The sequence below is a fragment of the Sturnira hondurensis genome, unplaced genomic scaffold (genome assembly GCF_014824575.4).
Source record: "Sturnira hondurensis isolate 20B ecotype Veracruz unplaced genomic scaffold, ASM1482457v3 Scaffold0005220, whole genome shotgun sequence".
Taxonomy (NCBI): domain Eukaryota; kingdom Metazoa; phylum Chordata; class Mammalia; order Chiroptera; family Phyllostomidae; genus Sturnira; species Sturnira hondurensis.
The window spans coordinates 1,636,026-1,655,074 of record NW_028077851.1 but is presented as its reverse complement, the minus strand read 5'-3'; the positions used below and the strand labels follow the sequence as shown (position 1 = coordinate 1,655,074).

Sequence of the window (19,049 nt, the reverse complement as noted above, 5' to 3'; positions counted from 1 at the left end):
TGTTACAGTTATAAGCTTTATTTCATACTGTGTTTTTGAAACTCAATGTGTATTTTATACTTAGAGCACGTCTCAGTTTGGATTAGCCACACTTCAGTTGCCCTGGGTGGCTGTAATATTGGACATGTGGTTACCAGATTGAACAGTGACCATCTGAAGAATTGAGGGGGAATCTTTTGAGTTCAGAATAGCCAGGGCTGGAAGGTGGGGTCTCTGGTTCCTGGCCAACTGACTTTCGTGGAGGGCTCTAATATCAGTAGGGAAAGACTCCAATGAATCAGGGATTCTGGGCCTGGGGATGGGGCGGGAGTGGGAGCCAAACTGCTTGTTGGTGAGGATGTGTCAGGTTCCCTGGCACACCCGCTTAGAGGAGGGGAGGACCCTCAGACCCTACTCTGACGGGGCACCCCAGAGGCTTGGCTCTCATAGGCTCTGGGACTGGGTGGAGTGGAATCTGCAGGTTAAAGATGTTCGGTGCCTGGGAGGTGCAAGGGACTCAGTCAAGATGAAAGCTAGGGGTTCCAAGTTCAAATACCCTCACAGTCAGTGAGGAACATTAAATAATCTACAGGAGTAAAGCTAGTTGGGTATCAGTGCAAAGCCAGGGCAAGTGCAGTGAGGAGTGGCGATTGTCTCTGAGCCTCAGTGTCTGGGACACAGTAGTGGTGGACAGGAATGAATGTGAAATCCACAGTACAGCCCAGTCTGTCTTCATTCAGGATGCCCATCGAGGGTTGCTAGGTTTCTGGAGGTTTTTTGTTTTAATTTTTAAGTCAGAAATACAGATTTTCATGTGGAATCTCCCACATTTTAAATCTGGGTCACTACTTTGGAAGCCAAACTAAATATGTCATGGGGAAATACCATTTTGTGCCTTTAAATGCAAATATTCTCTCTCTAATCTTCAGAACCCAGAATCAGGACCTCTTATGTCAGAGAACGTCTTTAATTTTTATGCTATTTAGTAGAAGGTCATGCATAATTTTAAAATACAGCATACTAGTTAAATATTTAAGAAGCTGTTTTTGTGGAAAGTTATACCCAGGGTATGAAAGTACAGATCCTTAGAGAGTTCATGCTGCATTGTCACTATAAATAGAAATGATGCTCCTGTCCCCAGTGACATGCCCTGATCTGTGTACTCATTTCCTACGTGACAGGAGAGAGGATTAGGGGCATGGGTGTGTGTATGGGGGATGTCTAAAGTTATTACTTGTCATTTTTCTCTTCCATTTTTATTGATGATAATTTATATCTGTAGTATATGAATAAATATCCCCAGTTAGAGAGCCACATCCACAGAGGGCAGGGGAAGGTCCCAGTGATGGCTGAGAAAGGGAAGGGATGGTCCCCATGGGCCTGGTGTGAGTGTGATGGTCAGGAAATAATGTGTCTAAAATGATAATGAAGTAGCTAACTTTTACTGAGGTTTAACAGAATGTCTGGCACTCTTCTAAGTGCTTTCACTGTGTTAATTAATTTAATCCTAACATTGGGCCTATAACTACCATTACTGCCCCCATTTTCCAGATGGGGAAACTAAGGCTCAGAGAGTAAATTCCCCCAAAATCATACAGTCGAAAATGGTTTAGGTAGGTTTCAGGCCCAGATGATCTAGCTTTAAGCCAGTGCTTCATTCCCTTGCTTCTCTGTAAAAAACTCTCATTTTTTTTTTACCATTTTTATGGTAAAAATGAAACTGGAATGAGGACACCTGTCATAATAAGGAGACTTAGTGGCTTTTTAAATAGTTATTTCACCCTTACCAGAAAATTATTTATTCATATACTAAGATGCTATAAAAATAAAAGGCACACACTTTCTATTTCTCAGCATTTTAGTGATAGGAAACAGTTGGAATAGGTTTTGCACCTAGTGTTTCAGTATTTTAAAGACAAATAACAGTTGAAATCTTAATTCGAATCCAACCAATGCACATTGCAGTTTTGTGTTCACATAATTTTCAGAAGAAAGAGGGAAACAGTATGAAATCAGTTGATTATCAGAAAATTCATCTAAGAGCAACTTTTGAGGTATATCTTTGGTTCAGTCAACACAGTGAGCTCTAATTCCAGTATTTTCTACATTACATCATTCTGAGGAGTGATCTTTGGTGTTTGGCATGGTCACTCAAGGCTCTGTAACATTTTTCATGAAAGTCTTTTAAAAATGTTTATCATTCTTTAGTTACTAAGGCAGAAATGTGAACATATACATCCAAGAACAATTTTCTATTAAGTGTTGAAGCAAAAAAAAAAAAAAAAGAGTAGAACTTAGCTCTGCTCTTACTATCATTACTAGAAAATTCAGTAAAATTGGAGTTTCCATTTAAACTTTTGTGTGAGCTAAGTTAATAAACCATATTATTTTGTTTCATTATAGACTCTGTGTTCCAAACTACTTATGTTTATGCATAAGTCGTCAATTCTGCCAGTAGGCATTTTTTGTTGCTCCTTCAAATTTTCTGTGGTTTTGTTATAGGGCTATCCCTGTTTAAGAAAAAAAAAATATTTTGATACTTGTTAAAATAGCAAGGGAGACTTTTTTCAGGACTATTGCAGAAGGCGTGAAGACTTTCACAGTAGGGGAGAGATCGGGTTCAACAGCTGGGGATTTTTTAAAAATAGATTTAAATTTTTATTTTTATTTTAAGTTTATTTTTATTTTAATTGTTGTTCAAGTACAGTTTTCTGCCTTTTACTCCCATCCCAGCCCCCACACCCAGCCTTCCCCCCTCCCTCCCATTTCCACCCTCCCTAGTTGTTGTCCCTGTGTCCTTTATACTTGTTCCTGCAAACCCTTCCCCTTTCCCCTGAAATTCCCTCCCATTGGAAAGGAAGAAACAGCTGGGGATTCATAACCAACAAGCAGATTAAGGGAATCAGTACATGGAAAATTACCAAGAGTAGACATCAAGGGTCAGGGGACTTTTGTTGAAGGCAGGCCAGAGTGCTCACATACAAGGGTGGGGGATGAGGAATTTGACCAGAAACAGAGGCTGCTCAGATGTCAAGGGTGGAGGATTCTCTCTAAGCTGACTGAATCAGGATTATTGACAAAATGAGGCTGTGCAAGCCTGGCAAGGGCAAGGATGGGGGCCAAGGTGGAGGCCTCGGCTTACAGGAGCCTGACTAAAGTTTAGTCCAGGAGAGGATCTTTGTCAACCCTCAAATCAAAGCCAAAGTTACTGGCCTCTTACTATACATTAAAACATTCTGTATGCAGAAAGTTTATCTAATTAATGGGGAGCAAATTCCTTATTTCACTTCAGATACAGACTTTATTGAGTGAAGAATTGAAACTTTACTGTGTAAAACAATTCACTAATTTCTCCTGTACCCTAGGAGCTTATTCTTTTTTCTCTTTATGGTAAAGTCATTGTTCATGTTTCCAAGTAATGAAATACATGACCTGCAGTATCTTCCAGTTTTCTGAGCTGCTCTGCGTGAGCAATTCCTGTAGTAATTCTTATCCCAAGAACAGGTTTCTCCTCCCACCCCATACTGCTACAGCTGGTGCTGAGGACTTAAGTACCCACATGGGTCCAATTGCAGTGGTGGAGTTTGAACTTGCAACCTCCATACACTAGGAATTCACCTCATTAGTGAGCCAAGATAATTGAATCAATGTACTGCCATTAATATTCAAGCTCTCCAATTCCCTCGTCGCTGTTTCTCTCAGTAGTTGAGTAAATGAGATGTAACTCTAGTGTTGGTGGCAGAAGTCACAAGAAAGTCAGTGTCATGCAGTATAGCAATGCCCTTATATGGAGGGGTTCTTCATTCCTTGCAGAGGCTGCCACTCACAAGGGTTGGTCTCACTATAGCCATTCTACACAAGTCATACAAAGGATGTTCTCTCTGGCTACCAAGGGCCCATGTTTGTCTTTGTCTAGTTAGTGATAACAGCTACATTGTCAAGATCAGTTTCTCTGGGTCTTTGCTGAAGACCTGTCTGAATGAAGGCTAACCAAAATGATTTGAGTTTTAAAGGGCTTTTAAAAATATATAGTTATAAAATAGTGACCTTACATAGAAATTATCTGGTTTTCTGCAAAGTTGCATTAGCATCTTCTATCCCAGCTCTACTTTGATTAATTTGGGCAAGTTAGTTAACCTCTTTGTGCCTGTCTTCCTGTTTATAAATGGTGCATGAGTTTCTGCTGCTAAAGCAATGCTGCATAATGATCAATCTGAAAACCTCAGTGGGCTTCACCAATAAGCAATTACGGCCGGCACACCTGGAGTCAGTTGGTATTTGCAAGGGCAACTGTACTTATTTTGGCTGGGCTTCTTGGATGTCTGGGGGTTGGCTGGCCTGGGTTGGCTTCAGCAGAGGTGATCTGGATGACTCGGCTCTGCTCCAGGTGTTTCACTTCCTTCGGCCTGGCTAGCCTGGGCATGTTCTCATAGCGATGGCACAGGTGCAAGTGAGCAAGCAGAAACCTGTGTGTGGCCTCTTGAGGCCCAGGCTCAGCATTGGCATAATATCATATCTGCATTCTGTTAACTAAAGCAAGCCCCAGTGCCAGTCCAGACTGAGAGAGTAGGGAAATAGACTCTGCATTTTTAGTGAAAGGAACTGCAAAGCCACACAGCAAAGGGATAAAGGCAGGGGTATAGAATTTAAACCACCATGGCAGTGAATCACAGATAGGGGTATGAAAGCAGCAGCCTCCCTTTATCTGTGGGGGCTATGTTTCAGGACCCCCAGTGGATGTCTGAAACCATGGATAGTACCGAACCCTATATATCTGTGGTTTTTCCTATACAAGCATGCCTGGGCGATGTCGTGGGTTCAGTCGCAGACCACCACAATAAAGACAGTTGTAATCTGTCTGCTGGTGGAGGGTCTTGACTTCAATTTGTAAAAAATGCAATATCTGTGAAGCGCAATAAAGAAAAGCACAATAAAATGAGGTATGCCTATATACACATACCTATGGTAAGTTTAATTTATAAATCAAGAGAGTAACAATAACTAATAATAACTAGAACAATTGTAGCAATATACTGTAATAAAAGTTACATGACTATGGTCATTGTCCATCTGTCTGTCTATCTGTCTCTCTTTCTCTCATAACTGATCTTGTAACCAGGACAGCTACTACGTGACTAATGGGTGGGAAGCATAGACATTGTGAGTCCATTGGACGAAGGGATGATTCACCCCCTGGGTAGGGCAGCGCAAGATTTCATCACGCTACTTAGGACAGTACACAAGTTAAAACTTAGGACTTATTTGTTCTTGGCATTTTCCAATGAATGTTTTTGGACCATGGTTGACCACAGGCAACTGAAACCACAGGAAAAGCAACCACGGATAAAGGGGACTGTGGCACCTACCTCACTGGTTTGTGGTGAGGACTGAGTGAGCTGATCTTTATAGAAGGCTTTGCACACTGGCTGGTGCATAGTAAGCGCCCAGTGATTGTTAGCTACTGTTTCGCCATGTGTCATGCCTAAGAGTAATCATAAGGAGAGAATTTGTATCGTCAAAGTCCTGGCATCAACTGTGGCAACTCTCCCGCACTGAGATCTCCTCTTTCTAATTTCTCTTAGAAAGAGTAAGAGTGAGGACAGTACCTGGGGTGTTTACTGTTTCTAGTCCTTCATACATGCCCTGTGTTGCAGTAAAGATCCTTTTAATGCTAGTTCCCTGGCCATAATCCACAACCTGCTCTATCATTTAATGCTAAATCTGACTCATAGGACAGTCTCATGAAACTACTCAAGGAGCCAAATGTAATTTCTCTAACAGATCCTGGTTTCACAACTCTCTAAGGACTAAATCTTGTTACAAGAATGTCGTCAGACCCCAATTCTGACAGCTCTTTTTAAGCAACCTTTGACAAAATGACATCTGGCACAACAAATAATTTAGATATCTCATCGGGAGTTCTCTTGAAATAAGTGTGGATACCACTCCTGCCCTTGTTCTTAAGTGTGCTGCCACAATGATGATGTATTTGGCCCACCTTTCTTGTTTGTTGTCTACATCTCTGGATGATATTGGACAGTGTTGCCTTTGTCACATTAGCGCCTATAGTCTTGTCACGCGTATCTGACTGGATCCATGGGCTGCAAAGACCCCGTCCTGGAAATTCCCTCACTGAGAGGAAGCATTTATGCTTCCACCAGAACTGACTTTTGGAAGTGACCAGGCTGAATTATTTCACTGGGGAGATTTGCCCACAGCCAAAGGCTAAATCATTAGGAGACTGGTTGACTTCTAAATAGTATTCTGGTCTCTGTTTCATTCCCTGTCAGAGATGCAAAGTGGGAAACAGGGGAAGATGAGTTCAAAAGTTAGAACACAGCCTGTCTATTCATACCTGCTAAATAAGATTTTCAAATATCCTTACCTGCCCTGGCTGGTGTGGCTCAGTGGATTGAACACCAGCCTGTGAACCAAAGGGTTGCTGGTTTGATTCCCAGTGAGGACACATGCCTGGGTTGTGGGCCAGGTCCTCGGTGGGGGACGTGTGAGAGGCAACCACTCATTGATGTTTCTCTCCCCACCCCCTCTCTCTTCCCTTCTCTCTAAAAACAAGTAAATGAACTCTTTAAAAAATTAAATATCCTTACCCAAGGATATGTTTATTGACTGAGAGAGAGAGAAAGAGAATGAAAGAGAACACATGCACTATTTCTTCCGGTGTGCACCTGACTGGGGATTGTTGAACCTGCAGCTCAGGTATGGGCCCTGACTGAGAATCGAACCCACAACCTTTTGGGGTATGGGGTTATGCTCTAACCAACTGAGTCATCTGGCCAGGGCAGTAAATAGGATTTTAGTTCTTATTACTTCCACCCTAATTATGCTTTCTGTCAAAAGGACATGCTAAACTTTTGTACCACCAAACTAACATGCTTTATAGCATGTCTGGAGCTCAGATAGCTTGATATTCTTTTTTCTTCTTTTGCCAACATGATTAATAGCTATGCAAGTTTGTTAATCCTGACAAACTGGTGTGAATTGTTTTATTAGCTTGCTTGGCTGCCAGAAACCTTAGCATTTTCTAACTCTCCTAATTTTTTCTGGCTTTACCACTTCTCGCACATCAATATGGGTCTGTTCTTTGCTTCTTATTTTAATGCCATTTTTATATCTTTATCAGGAATCAATTCAAACTCATTTTAAAAGCAGTTACAGTATAAGTAATGAGACAATGAATATTTAGTATTACTTGGTGCATTGATTTATTTTATGTGTATATTGGGGGTAAATTTCCAGAAAGAAAACTTTTAGGGATTTCCTTCAGATTGCAGTCTGTTTATTCAGGGCTGACCACATAAATTAATGGTAATGATCTTCAGTTTTCACGTTCGCTAATCAAGTGGCTGTGACTGAAGAACATTGCTCTGATCTAGACCAATGGGGATACTGGAGAATTTTTAATCTCATGTTTTATTAAGATATTACTTATAATTTCTAAATTAAATGGGAAAAATCTATTCAGCATTGTCTTTAAGAATTTCATTAAAATTGCATTATTTTAAGATTACTGCATACACTCGACCTTGAAGGTTTTTCTTTTTCTTTTTAAAAAACTCTGTCAGCCTATAATTATTTCTACCAGATCTGTTAATACATATGTAAACCATTCTTAGCCATCTGTTCTGTACCACGCTGTAATCACCAATCTCAGAATGGACTGGGCTAACTTACTGAGTCACTTGACTCTCACTAAAGTTTATATTTGAAATAACTGCTGGCATAACTGTTATATCTCAGTGTATATATAAACAATATTTGATTCACTTTTACTTCTTTGCTAGATATGCACTGGAAAAGCATAAATCAACTTGTATTTATTGAGCATCTGCTATATGTATTAAGTGAGAGATGAAATCATCATGTGAAAAAATATGTGAGACGTGCAATTATAAAGCTAGCCACTTTAAGTTTGCAGGGCATTGTAGGGGAGGACAAATTAATTTCCAGGCTACCCTTTTACATTTTTGGCTGACTATCCTCTGCACTAAAAAGGACTAACAGAAAAAAAAAGCCCAAACAAACAGAACTTTAATAACATGTCTACCTCCTGTATACGTGGGAGAGACCCAGGAAAACTGAGTGACTCCTCAAAATGGCCCAAGACAGCACTTTAAATACCATCCCAAGCTACAGGCAAAAGATATTTGGAGGGGGGAGGACAGCCAGTTACGGGAGGTGATCAGGGAAGCAAAGTAAATGAGAATAGGTTGTTATGCCTTCCCCAGTGATAAGATCTTGTTTCCAGAGATTGAGTCATCCTCTTCTTCTGGCACACAGAGGGAGACACAGTGACAAATCATTTCCCTTATAAATATAAATGTCTCTTACAGAAAGGAAACTTCTCAGTTTTCAGAGCTTTTCCTATGTCTGCTGTTTCTTAACAGTAATCAGCCTATAATAATCCTCATGCCAAAGAGGCATGTTTTGGGGTGGCAAATTCTGATCCCTTTCAACACTTTTTAGTTTGCTTATGTGCCCATGATTTCATTTGATCTAAATCACGATTCCCATCCTCAGAGCTTGTTGGACAAAACAAGGAAATATGAATAGCAACTGGACGCACACCTATGTTCTGATTGGCCTAACAGGAACTCAGAGAAGGGACTGCAAGTGTGGGTTTAACTGGTTGGGATTCATGCCTATGAGGTGGGATCTGTTTTGTCATCTTTGTTGCCAGGGACAAAGCTTTACACTGTACTGTAGTCTATTAAGTGTGCAATAGTATTATATCTAAAAAAATATCTTACATACCTTAATTTTAAAAAGTTTATTGCTAAAAATGCTAATTGTCACCAGAGCCCTCAGAAAGTAGCCATCTTATTTGCTGGTGGGGGGGGGGTGAGTCTTGCACAATGTTAATAAAGATGCAAAACTGTGAAGCACAATAGAGCAAAATGCAAAATGCATGCCGGTACTGGCATATGTCCCTTCAAATGCATTAATTGAACCATCTTATAAAAACCACGAAATTCCTTTGTCCTTGTGATGGGAGAAAGGGTAAAGAGAGATCAAAAGAGAAACAGCAGATGAAACAATTTGTAATTTAAGATAGGAGAATCTCATCACGAAAAACCTTTGATGGAAGCGTAACCGTTGCATGCATAGGCATGTGTGATTCACCGGTGTCTGGGGTCTGATGTAGAACACTATGGAAAAAATCCTGGGGTGCAGGGAATGAGAAGGGGAACCAACTCTTAAATAACACTGCTTGAGGTAGAGAACTAACAACTGCCCATAGACCAGTTGGATGAACTATATTTTCACAGCGTGGATCCATCAAATCTGAAATAAATAGATGCTTAACAAATTGCTGCTTTGCCTAGAGGGCCCTTCTCCTGGATGTGGCAGGTTTTGTCATAGTAACACTTAAGTTTTATATGTTCTATTTTGACTTTTGACTCAATAAATATTTTCTATGGATAACTTCAACCTATGACTTTCACTTAAAGTAATTTCTACTAATGTTATGTGTTGCCTGGTTTGGGGCATTAGGTCAAAATTTCTCTTATTTATTTTAAAATTATAGCAGGCTTTTGCTGCCTTGGGGAACATGAGTTGACTGAAGGCCATGTTATTATGTGATGCTGTAGAGTAGTCTAGGATCAAAATCAGAAGTGTTCAATGATTTATCTTTGTAGTGCCAGCATGCTAAAATCATTTTCTCTCTTATTTGCATTGACATCAGTCACCTTCAAGATTTTCCTTGTCCTTCCAGTCTGCTGGGCTAGTTCAGCACCATTTCACAGAAATGTTATATAAGTCTGTAAAGGCTGCAAAACTGACAAAAACGAGAACCTGTGATGGGGAGTGGGGCAAGGAGTGCTGGCACCTAGGAGGATGAGAGTAGAAACCACCTGAATCTCTTGGAAAAGCAAAGAGGGGCATGACTGCTACTTGGGTTTTGATATCTGTGAGGGCCGCAAAGATACTGAGTTACCAAGGCTTGCATTTAGAACAGACACAGGTGGTGGAGTGAGAAGGAAAGGAAGAGGAAGAATGAAGCTGCATATGGCAATTATTTGTCATTCTTTCCCCTGGCCATAGGCTGAAATTGTTTTGCTGCTTTTTATTTTTATTTGGCATGCCAATCAGCAGTGTACAGACAGGGAGCTTTGAAAAACATAGGCAAGATCCTTAAAAGGTTTGTTAATTTAATAGTCATTATAATGCCCAGGAATGGCATTTAAAATCCACGTATAAGTGGACCCCGCTCTGCAGTTCAAACCTGCATTGTGTTCAAGCATTTGCATATTTGCGGACCCTCGCTGTTCAAACCTGTGTTGTTCAAGGGTCAACTGTATTCTTTGGTTACTGTTCCCTCGTGCCCTCCCATGGACCATCTATGTCTTCTTCTGCTCCCATAATGTTTTCAACGTTTTCTTCCTCACTCGATCCTTTCTATCAGTATCTTATTTTCAATTTTTAAAAAAGATTTATTTATTTATTTATTTTTAGAGAGAGGGGAAGGGAGGGAGAAAGAGAGAGAGAGAGAGAGAAACATCAATGTGTGGTTGCCCTTTGCACACCCCCAACAGGGGACCTGGCCTGCAATCCAGGCATGTGCCTTGACTGGGAATCAGACCAGCGACCCTTTGGTTCACAGGTTGACTCTCAATCCACTGAGCTACACCAGCCTCGGATGTTTTCATTTTTAAAATGATACTTTTTAGTGTTTTAGATTTGCAACAAAATTGAAAGGAATGTACAGGCATTTCTCATATACCCTGTTAGCCCACACATGCAGTATCCACCATTGTCAATATCACTTAACAGAATGGTACATTTGTTTACCAAAGATGGATCTGCATCAGTATCTCATAATCACCTAAAGTCCATAGTTTACCTTATAGTTCACTGTTGGCATTGTACATTATATGAGTTTGGAAAACGTGTAATGACACATATCCATCACTATAATATCATGCAGAGTATTTATACTACCTTAAAATTCCTCTGTGCTCAGCCTATTCATCTTCTCCCCACCCTACCCATGGGAACCACTAATCTTTTTATTATCTTCACAGTTTCACCTTTCCCAGAATGTCATATATGTGGAATCATATAATATGTAGCCTCTTCAGATGGGTTTCTTTCACTTAGTAATTTGTACTTACGGTTCCCTCATGTTTTCTTAGGGTGTGACAGCTCATTTACTTTTGGTACTGAGTAATATTCCATTATATGGATGAACCACAGTTTATTTACCCATTTAATAACCTACTGAAGGGCATCTTGGTTGTTTCCAACTTTTGGCAATTATTAATAAAGCTGCCATAAACATCCATGTGCAGGTTTTTGTGTGGACATAAGTTTTCAACTCCTTTGGGTAAATACCAAGGAGTGTAATTGCTGGATCATATGGTAAGAGTATGTATAGTTTTGTGAGGAGTTGTCAAACTGTTTTCTAAAGTGTCTGTACCATTTGCACTCTCATGACTGAGAGTTCCAGTTACTTTACATGCTCATCAGCATTTGGTGTTGGTCAGTGTTGTGGATTTTGGCCCTTGTAACAGGTGTGTTATGGTAGCTCATTGTTTTGCCTTGCATTTTCCTGAGGACATGTGATGTGGAGCATCTCTCCATAGGCTATTTCTCTTCTGTATCTTCTTCGGTGAGGTGTCTTTGGCCCATTTTAAAATCAGGTTGTTTGTTTTCTTATTGCTGAGTTTCCTAATTCCTCAGATGGTCAACAACCAGAACAGAGGCAACGGTAGCATTGTACAGCAGCAACAAACACATGCACACAACCCAAACCTCTAACCCTCAGACCCCTCTCTTAACCATACATCCTCTTCTACTGTGTCTTTGCTTTCTCCCCAGACTTGCTGTCTCCACTTCCCATGTCCTCTCATCCCACCGATGTCTGCCTTCCGTCCCCAGCCCTTTCCCTTGCAACATTCCCCGTCTCAGAAAATTGCAGTGGGATCCATGTAGTTGCCCGCACCCAAAGCCTGGGAATTAATGTGACTCTCCCCACTTTCATCACCTCTCCACATACAAATTAATCACCTGGTTCCATTGATTTGGTCACTGAATACCTCTCAAATCAATGCACCCACACCTTTGCATCCTGATGGCCCCTCCCTGGTTAAGGAAGATACCTCTTTATGTGAAGGTAAAGGGCGGGATGATGTGTCCCGCTGCATTAGGAGGTCATAATGACACAGGGGTGCTGGTGACTGCACAGGCAAAAGATCTAGTCCCTGGAGATTTCCTTGTCATTTTAACACCTTTCATGTGTAGTCTTTCTGTTTAGTTCTGTGTCTCTCTGTTGGTTCCCTTCCACTTCCCTAGCATTTTCCTCTGATTTGTTAGGGATGCCTGTGTTGCTGCTAGGAGCTCTGAGCTCATGACTATCATTTAGCACTGTGGTGGGGCCCTGGCTCTGACCCCCCTAGCTGTAAGAGCTGGAAAACATGGATTCTCTTGACTTCTATTTCTTTATCTGTAAAATAAATGGCTTCCCCTGGAACAGTGGGTCTCTACCCTGTCCGTGCGATCATTTAAGAGCTTTTAAAACTCTGGACACCCAGGCTGCACCCAGACCAATACCATCAGCTCCCTGATGCTCAGGCCTCGGGATTGGTTAAAGCTATCCCCAAAGGCACCAGTGTGCAGACAATATCAAGAACCAGTGACTTAATATTAATTTAAAAGGTCTTTGCTCTTCTGTCATTTCATGTTTTTATCATGTCCCAATCTGAAGTCGAGATTTTCTCTTCTTTTAATGTTTTGACGAAGTTGGGAAGGAATAGCTGTGAGGTTCCCCCCATCCTTTTCCATCTGCTGTTTGTTCTTATTTACATACGATGGAACCCAGCCCACTGATTTACAGCTCCAGTTCCTTACAACTGTTATTGAACTGAAAACATAGCTGAAAACTTATTAAACAGAAAAAAATTATTTTGAGCTTTATGCTGACAATTTATTCTAGAACCAAGGGAACATCTGAACTTTTTTCCTTTTAGAATTAATTCTAAAAATGGATTTGCCACTCCATAATATCAAGTGAAAAATTTTATTCTGGTGCAAAACCCACTATTTACTCTTTCTTGAGTCTTCTATTAATAAAACTGAAGCATCTCTTCGGGAGACTGGAATTTCAAGAGGTTTGCATCCAGAAACAGGCAGGGCCTTGCCAGACTGTTCCATGTGGGCCTCTGAAGTTAAGTGTTAGTGTCTACCCATGACCGTGAGTCCTCTCTGCTGATGCACAAATGAGTGCTGGAAGAAAACCATGAACACGGGTGTGGTCTCACTGTTGAAATACTTGGGACAGGTCTTTCAAGAGATAGCCTTTCTATAGTGCCCTCTTTAGACCTTCCATTGGAGCTTCTAAATAGCATAAGGCTTTTCTGAGCTGCAAGGGAGTGGAGAGGAGAGTAGGGAGACCACAGAGAACAGCCAAGCGTTTTGTATAAATAACCACTGACACTGACTTCGGAAAGAACTGAGGTCCTGACATGTGTGATTTATACTGGGGGTGTGTATTTCTGGGTGCTAGTTCTCCTCGCCTGTTTCTTTGTTAACAGTGTCTCTTTCAACTCATCACTCGCTTTATTCTGCAATACCTGTCTGAAATACTCAGCCCATGCCTTTGCTTCTGTCTCCCAGACCCTATTAAACTATTGAAATTAGTTGCACCTTGATAAGAATGGGCTAATAGTTGCTCTGATGGAAAGAAATGGTTCTTTTTCGCGGTGAGGGAGCTTTTTCCTAGGAGAAGTCATGTTGCCAGACCGTGGAGTCAGGCGGAAAGGAGCCTCTTTTCTACCATGTGTAGCACTGAACTATTTCTCATGGCTTGGAAAACCTTGTCTGAAGCTTCTTGGTTTTTGACCTGCCTCTTTGGGTACTTTTTGTTTGGTTTTGTAGATGGAAGAATTGATTGAGGGTGTTCGCTGGGCCTTCATTGACATGCTGGAGAAAGAAAATGAGTGGATGGATGCAGGGACCAAAAGGAAAGCCAAAGAAAAGGTAAGGATTCTTTTTTTATAAAAAAAAAAACAAACCCAAACACTGACTTTTAGTTTAATAGATTTTCATGTGCAACATGGTGTACTTGATTTTTATAATTGAGTGAGCTGTTGACTCTGAATGACCCCAAAGTTAGGTGTCTGTTTTGGATGAATACATACATTTCATCACCAGCAGGTGAGAGAAAATACGATGACTTTTTCTTTTTTGAACTGCATTTTTGAACACCTTGTAATTCCGCCTTTCCTTCTCTCCTAATTGCCGTCTGTAAGAGACACATGGCTTGCTGCCCAGTGAATTTTTGCCATAAACCATCATTGGCTGTGGCAGAATGCAGAGCAGTGGGGAGCCTTGGGGAGCAGCTGGCAGAAGAGCCCTCAAGGCACAAAGGAGACAAGCCCATATTGGCCTTGTGTCCTTCTGTTCTGTGTATAATGTGTGCAAATGCCCTTAGGCAAATCCTTTCCTGTAACCTAGCAGATTTGCTCTCTAACCCATCATTTTGCACAAGTGATCCAACTAGCATGCACGTGAACTGCAGACCAGTGGTAGACAATTGTATAGGAATATAAAAATATTTCCTAATAGAAGTGGACACTTGCGAGGCCTTATACAATTTTTTGGTATGATGCAACAAGGTAAGGGGATGAGTGAGAAAAGTATTAGAAGCCATGCTGTTGGGAATGAAGAATGGGACCCATCCTGAATTCTAGGTATTCTGATGGAACCAGAGCTCAAGTGCGTAGAGAACACTTGCTACATTCTTAACACATGTTGCTGTGCAGCTGGGGGACTCTGAAATTAGGAGCATCTCTTCTTTAGACATGTGTTTTTGAGACTTTCCTGGTGATAGCAATCACCTGGGGTGTCTGGACACTCTACAGTTTTTTTGGCCCCCTCCCCAACCAGGTCTGATATAGTGAATTGAGGATACGGTTTAAGCATTTGTGATTGCCAGTCTCCCTGGTGATTATTGTCACGAGGCAGGCCCAGGGAATACTGCTTAGAGTCAGATTGAGTCATGCTGAGCACAAATATTTTTGCCTTATGCTCAAGAAACTTATAACGTGGTAAAACTACTCCATATGATACTGTAATGGTGGATACATGTCATCATACATGTGTTTAAACCCCTAGAATGTACAACATCCTATGAATCCTAATGTAACCTCTGGACTCTGGGTGATGATGATGTGTTATTGTAGGTTCATCAGTTGTAAGAAAAGCATCGCTCTCATGCAGATGCTGTTAATGGGGGAGGTTATGCAGGTGTGGGGGGCAGAGGGTACATGAGAAATCTCTGAACTTTGTGTTCAATTTTGCTGGGAGCCTAAGTCTGCTCTAAAAAGTAAAGTTCATTAAAAAGGGCAACATTCTGGGAACACTTAGCCTTGTCCAAATGAGGACATGCAGAGGTTTAGCAAGGACATTTTCATGAGCTTTAACACTCCTGAGATGGATAAACATTGCCATGGATATTTTTGTCAATAGACAGGAAAAGGCTGTTCGCTATTTACAGTGAAGAAAGAATTGGATGACGGGAGTTAGGGGCTGTTAGAGGAAGACAAAGGGCAAGTTTGATTTTTCCATCTTCAGAATCTGTCAAAGTTGTCTTAAGTCATGTAAGGTGCAAGCTGATGAAGGCAGGAACGTACAGGCTGTGATGAGAAGCTTTCCAGATGGTGGATGGAAGTTTCAGCACCAACATACTGTTTTTTTTTTGAAGGCTTCATTTATTTTGGGGGCGAGCTTGTGATATCTGAACAGGATGTGTTTTCCTCCGGGTAGTTGACAACTTAGTGCATGGGGTGGGGCGGGGGGCTCTTGATCCTAACCTCACCCCTCGTAGCCAGTGTGGAGGATGGGGTGGAGTGGAGAGGGGTGTGTTGCTGTTATGAATGGATGGATACCAGGAAAATGTTTTGGGGACTGCAGTCAGTTCTTTTGGAAGTATGGAGGGTGATTGTCTTGGGGAGATCTCCTGAGTTGCATAAGGGAGTCGAGGCCTTACAATTAGGCTTTCTAGGCAAGTGACCAATGGGTTCTTGAAGGATTATTCTCATTCGTAATAGTAGACATGTTCCTGTTTGCCCACCACCTTGAGTTGCTCTCCAATCTTACATTTTATTTCCATGAGAGCCCCCAGTGTTTCTTCTAAAAGTACAGTAAGTCCCCACTTGACATCATCAATAGGTTCTACAACTTTGAGCAAAACGATGTCTAATGAGACCAGTTTTTAGCATAGGCTAATCGATATCAATAAGATTTAAGTTCCTATGGCATCTCATCAACATTATAACAAAACGATGTTGAATGAAATAGTTTTTTGAGTACGTGCTGTATTCTTTGAACACTTCAGGTTGTCTTTTAGTTGGCTTCAACCTGCAGAAGTGAAGATAAAAAGCTATTGTCCTACTGGATCTTATCCTGTTCCCAAGTGTATCCTGTATTTCAGAGTTCAGAGCAGTTCCTTTAGTGAAAGACAAAAAAGAGGGACTGTTGTCCAAGAATTTCCAGCAGTTCTGTAAGGCAAGTCAGGCCATGAAGATTTTTTCTCCAAATTGAACAAACATGCAGTTCTAGAAATGACCTCTGGGTGGAGCTCGTAGTACTCACAAAGACAACACTTAAGAGAGCTGAAGGCTTTTATGCAGTTTGCTGCTCTGGGGTTGTTTTTGAAAAATTGTTTTTTTTTCTTGCCCTTTTTCTCTGCTGTCCTCAATTTGATTGCCTTTTAATAGTCAACAAGAGAGGAGAGGCTCTGCCTAATAATTCCTTGAATCTTAGAAGGAAGTCTCTGATGATCTTAGGGCTTTGTCTTTCTGATGCTCAGTAGCCCCTGCATTGAGACAGGATTCGCCTACATTTGAAGTGGAGGTGAATAATGCTCCTGCTCTTTCTGGTATGACTTGGCACTGTTCTTTGGGCATGTGTTATATGCAGTATATCACCCAGGCAGAAGATTTCTCATCGATAATAGTGCCCACACAGGCCAATGCTGAGTCACTTGGCAACCCCATTGGGAAAGCTGGAAAAAGTGTTCTGATTTGCAAGGGGGAGAAGCTTTTCTTTCCCTTAATGTTCAGCTCTGGACTGCAGCTAATTACAGTGCCTCCTAAGGGGTGTTGACCTCAGCATTCCCTACTGACTGGCCTGAACCAGAAGGGTCTGGATACCTGCAGTGGGTTGAGGCGTAACATCCTGGCTTTTGTGGCAGTGACCCAGGTCTCAAAAGGAAAGCATGGGGATGTGGCTTTGTCATGCTTTTTTGCTGGGTGTGATCACTATAAAAGATCAATGAGGATGCCTCTGTTCCTGTGAAGGATAAATTTGTTATCTCTGCCTCCCTGCCTTTGCTCTCATCTCTTAAGAGGTCATGAGTGGTTTTGTGTCGTGAAACCAACAGTGTAGGTTTTAACTGGAAACTGAGTATGGTGAAATAAGCACTGGTTTTTACTTAGGATTCTCTGTTTTCTGCCAGTACGTGCTCTCAAGGTAAATGAGAACCCAAGGACAGGAGGCCTGCTATTTTTTTGGTGCTCATAGAGTTGTTGAGTGAGTGTGGGTGACACAGATTATTTGGAGGGAATCTTCTGAATGATTCCCCTTTTCCAGAACAGAGCAGGAGGATGTCAAGGTCACTACATAATGATTCTGAGGCTTGACAGGAAGGGACACAGCACTGCCTTCCACTGTCCTGACACTGGCGGTGGGAGCAGAGCTGCTGCTGGCAAGCTCTGTGTCATATCAAGAGAAGCAGCTTCCTAAACTTGGTTGGTCACCAGCTGGATTTGATTCTCAAGCCAAAAGCTGGATCATTTCAGAAAAACTGTTTGTACTCTTTGCCACCGGGACCTATGCCTGCCTGGCCACCCTCAGACAAGAAGACCCTGATGGAACTCCTAGGGTGGCTGTATCCTCAGGATGCTGTGAGAGGCCTTATCCTTGGCCACAGCAGGTGTCGGGGTTCCTGGTACATGGTCTCATCTCCACAGGTATATGACTCCTGAGCACAGGATTTGGGTGAGATGGGAAGGATTTTCCTGTAGAAGGTCCAAACAAAAGTGTATCTTACCTCTTTGGCTTTGTTTCTGTTTCAGAGGAAAAATGATCTTTCCTTCTACCCTTCTAAATTTCTGACTGGGGCTTATGTGACAAAGGACAGGTTAGCAAGAGAAAAACAAACCGGGGTTTATTAATGTATATCTCATACATACATGAGAGAAACTCACAGAAATGAGTAACTCAAAGAGGTGGCTTAGAACTCGGGCTTATATGGTATCTTCCACAAACAACAATGACTTTATAGAGTAATGACAAGGCAAAGGAAAGTGGTTTTAAATGTCCAAGTGTGGCAGTTGTAGGAAGGTAAATATATTGGAAACTAATGGTAGCTACAGGCTAGTTAGTGAAATTTGTTATACAGATTCTCCTGTCTCTGTCTCCTGTCTCCTGTCTCTTTAGTGTCTAAAGTTGTCTCCAGTGATTCACTTTTGTCCCTTCTGGTAGAGAGCTGGGGAGGGACATCTTTGAAAGTTTATGTCCTGACTCTAGGCACATTGGAGGAGGGCAGAGAGCCTTTCTTGCATCTGCTGCTTCTCACTTGCCTTCAACTCAAAATAATTTTATGTTAAAGAGATATTTTGGGGTGACATTCTGGTTTCCTTTAGTTTTAAGCTCTGCCCAACCCTAGGTTTTAGGTTTACCCCAAGTATCCAGTCTGTGCCAACTGTGTCGGTACCCTGCCCACATCTCGAGCCCAGTGGTTTTCAAGGTGTGCGTCTAGACCAGCAGCAGCAACCTTGCCTGGGAACTTGTTAGAAATGTAAATTCTCAGGTCTCTCCCCAGACCTGCTGAGCTATGAGTGTGGGGTCCTGTGATCTGTATTTTGACAAGCCCTCTGGGTGATTCGGAGGCACACTAGGTTTGAGGCCTCCTGCCCTTGTCATCACCGTCACTGCACACTTGTCTGACTTCCAGCTGCCAGCACCTGCATTTTGCCCAAGACCTTTCTCTTCCTGCTGGAGTCTGCTATGCCACTCACAGAAGAGGCCCAATGGTCTGGAGAATG

The 19,049-nt window shown here is 41.7% G+C and overlaps 1 protein-coding gene across 3 annotated transcripts in view; it reads left to right on the top strand.

Moving 5' to 3' along the window:
- Positions 1–19,049, top strand: part of PHEX (phosphate regulating endopeptidase X-linked) — a 189,429-nt gene that overhangs the window by 73,939 nt on the left and 96,441 nt on the right. For all 3 annotated transcript variants that reach the window (XM_037046228.1, XM_037046229.1, XM_037046230.1), the window contains one exon: positions 13,876–13,977. In XM_037046228.1, the coding sequence (XP_036902123.1) occupies positions 13,876–13,977 (102 nt within the window). The remainder of the gene's footprint in view (positions 1–13,875; positions 13,978–19,049) is intronic.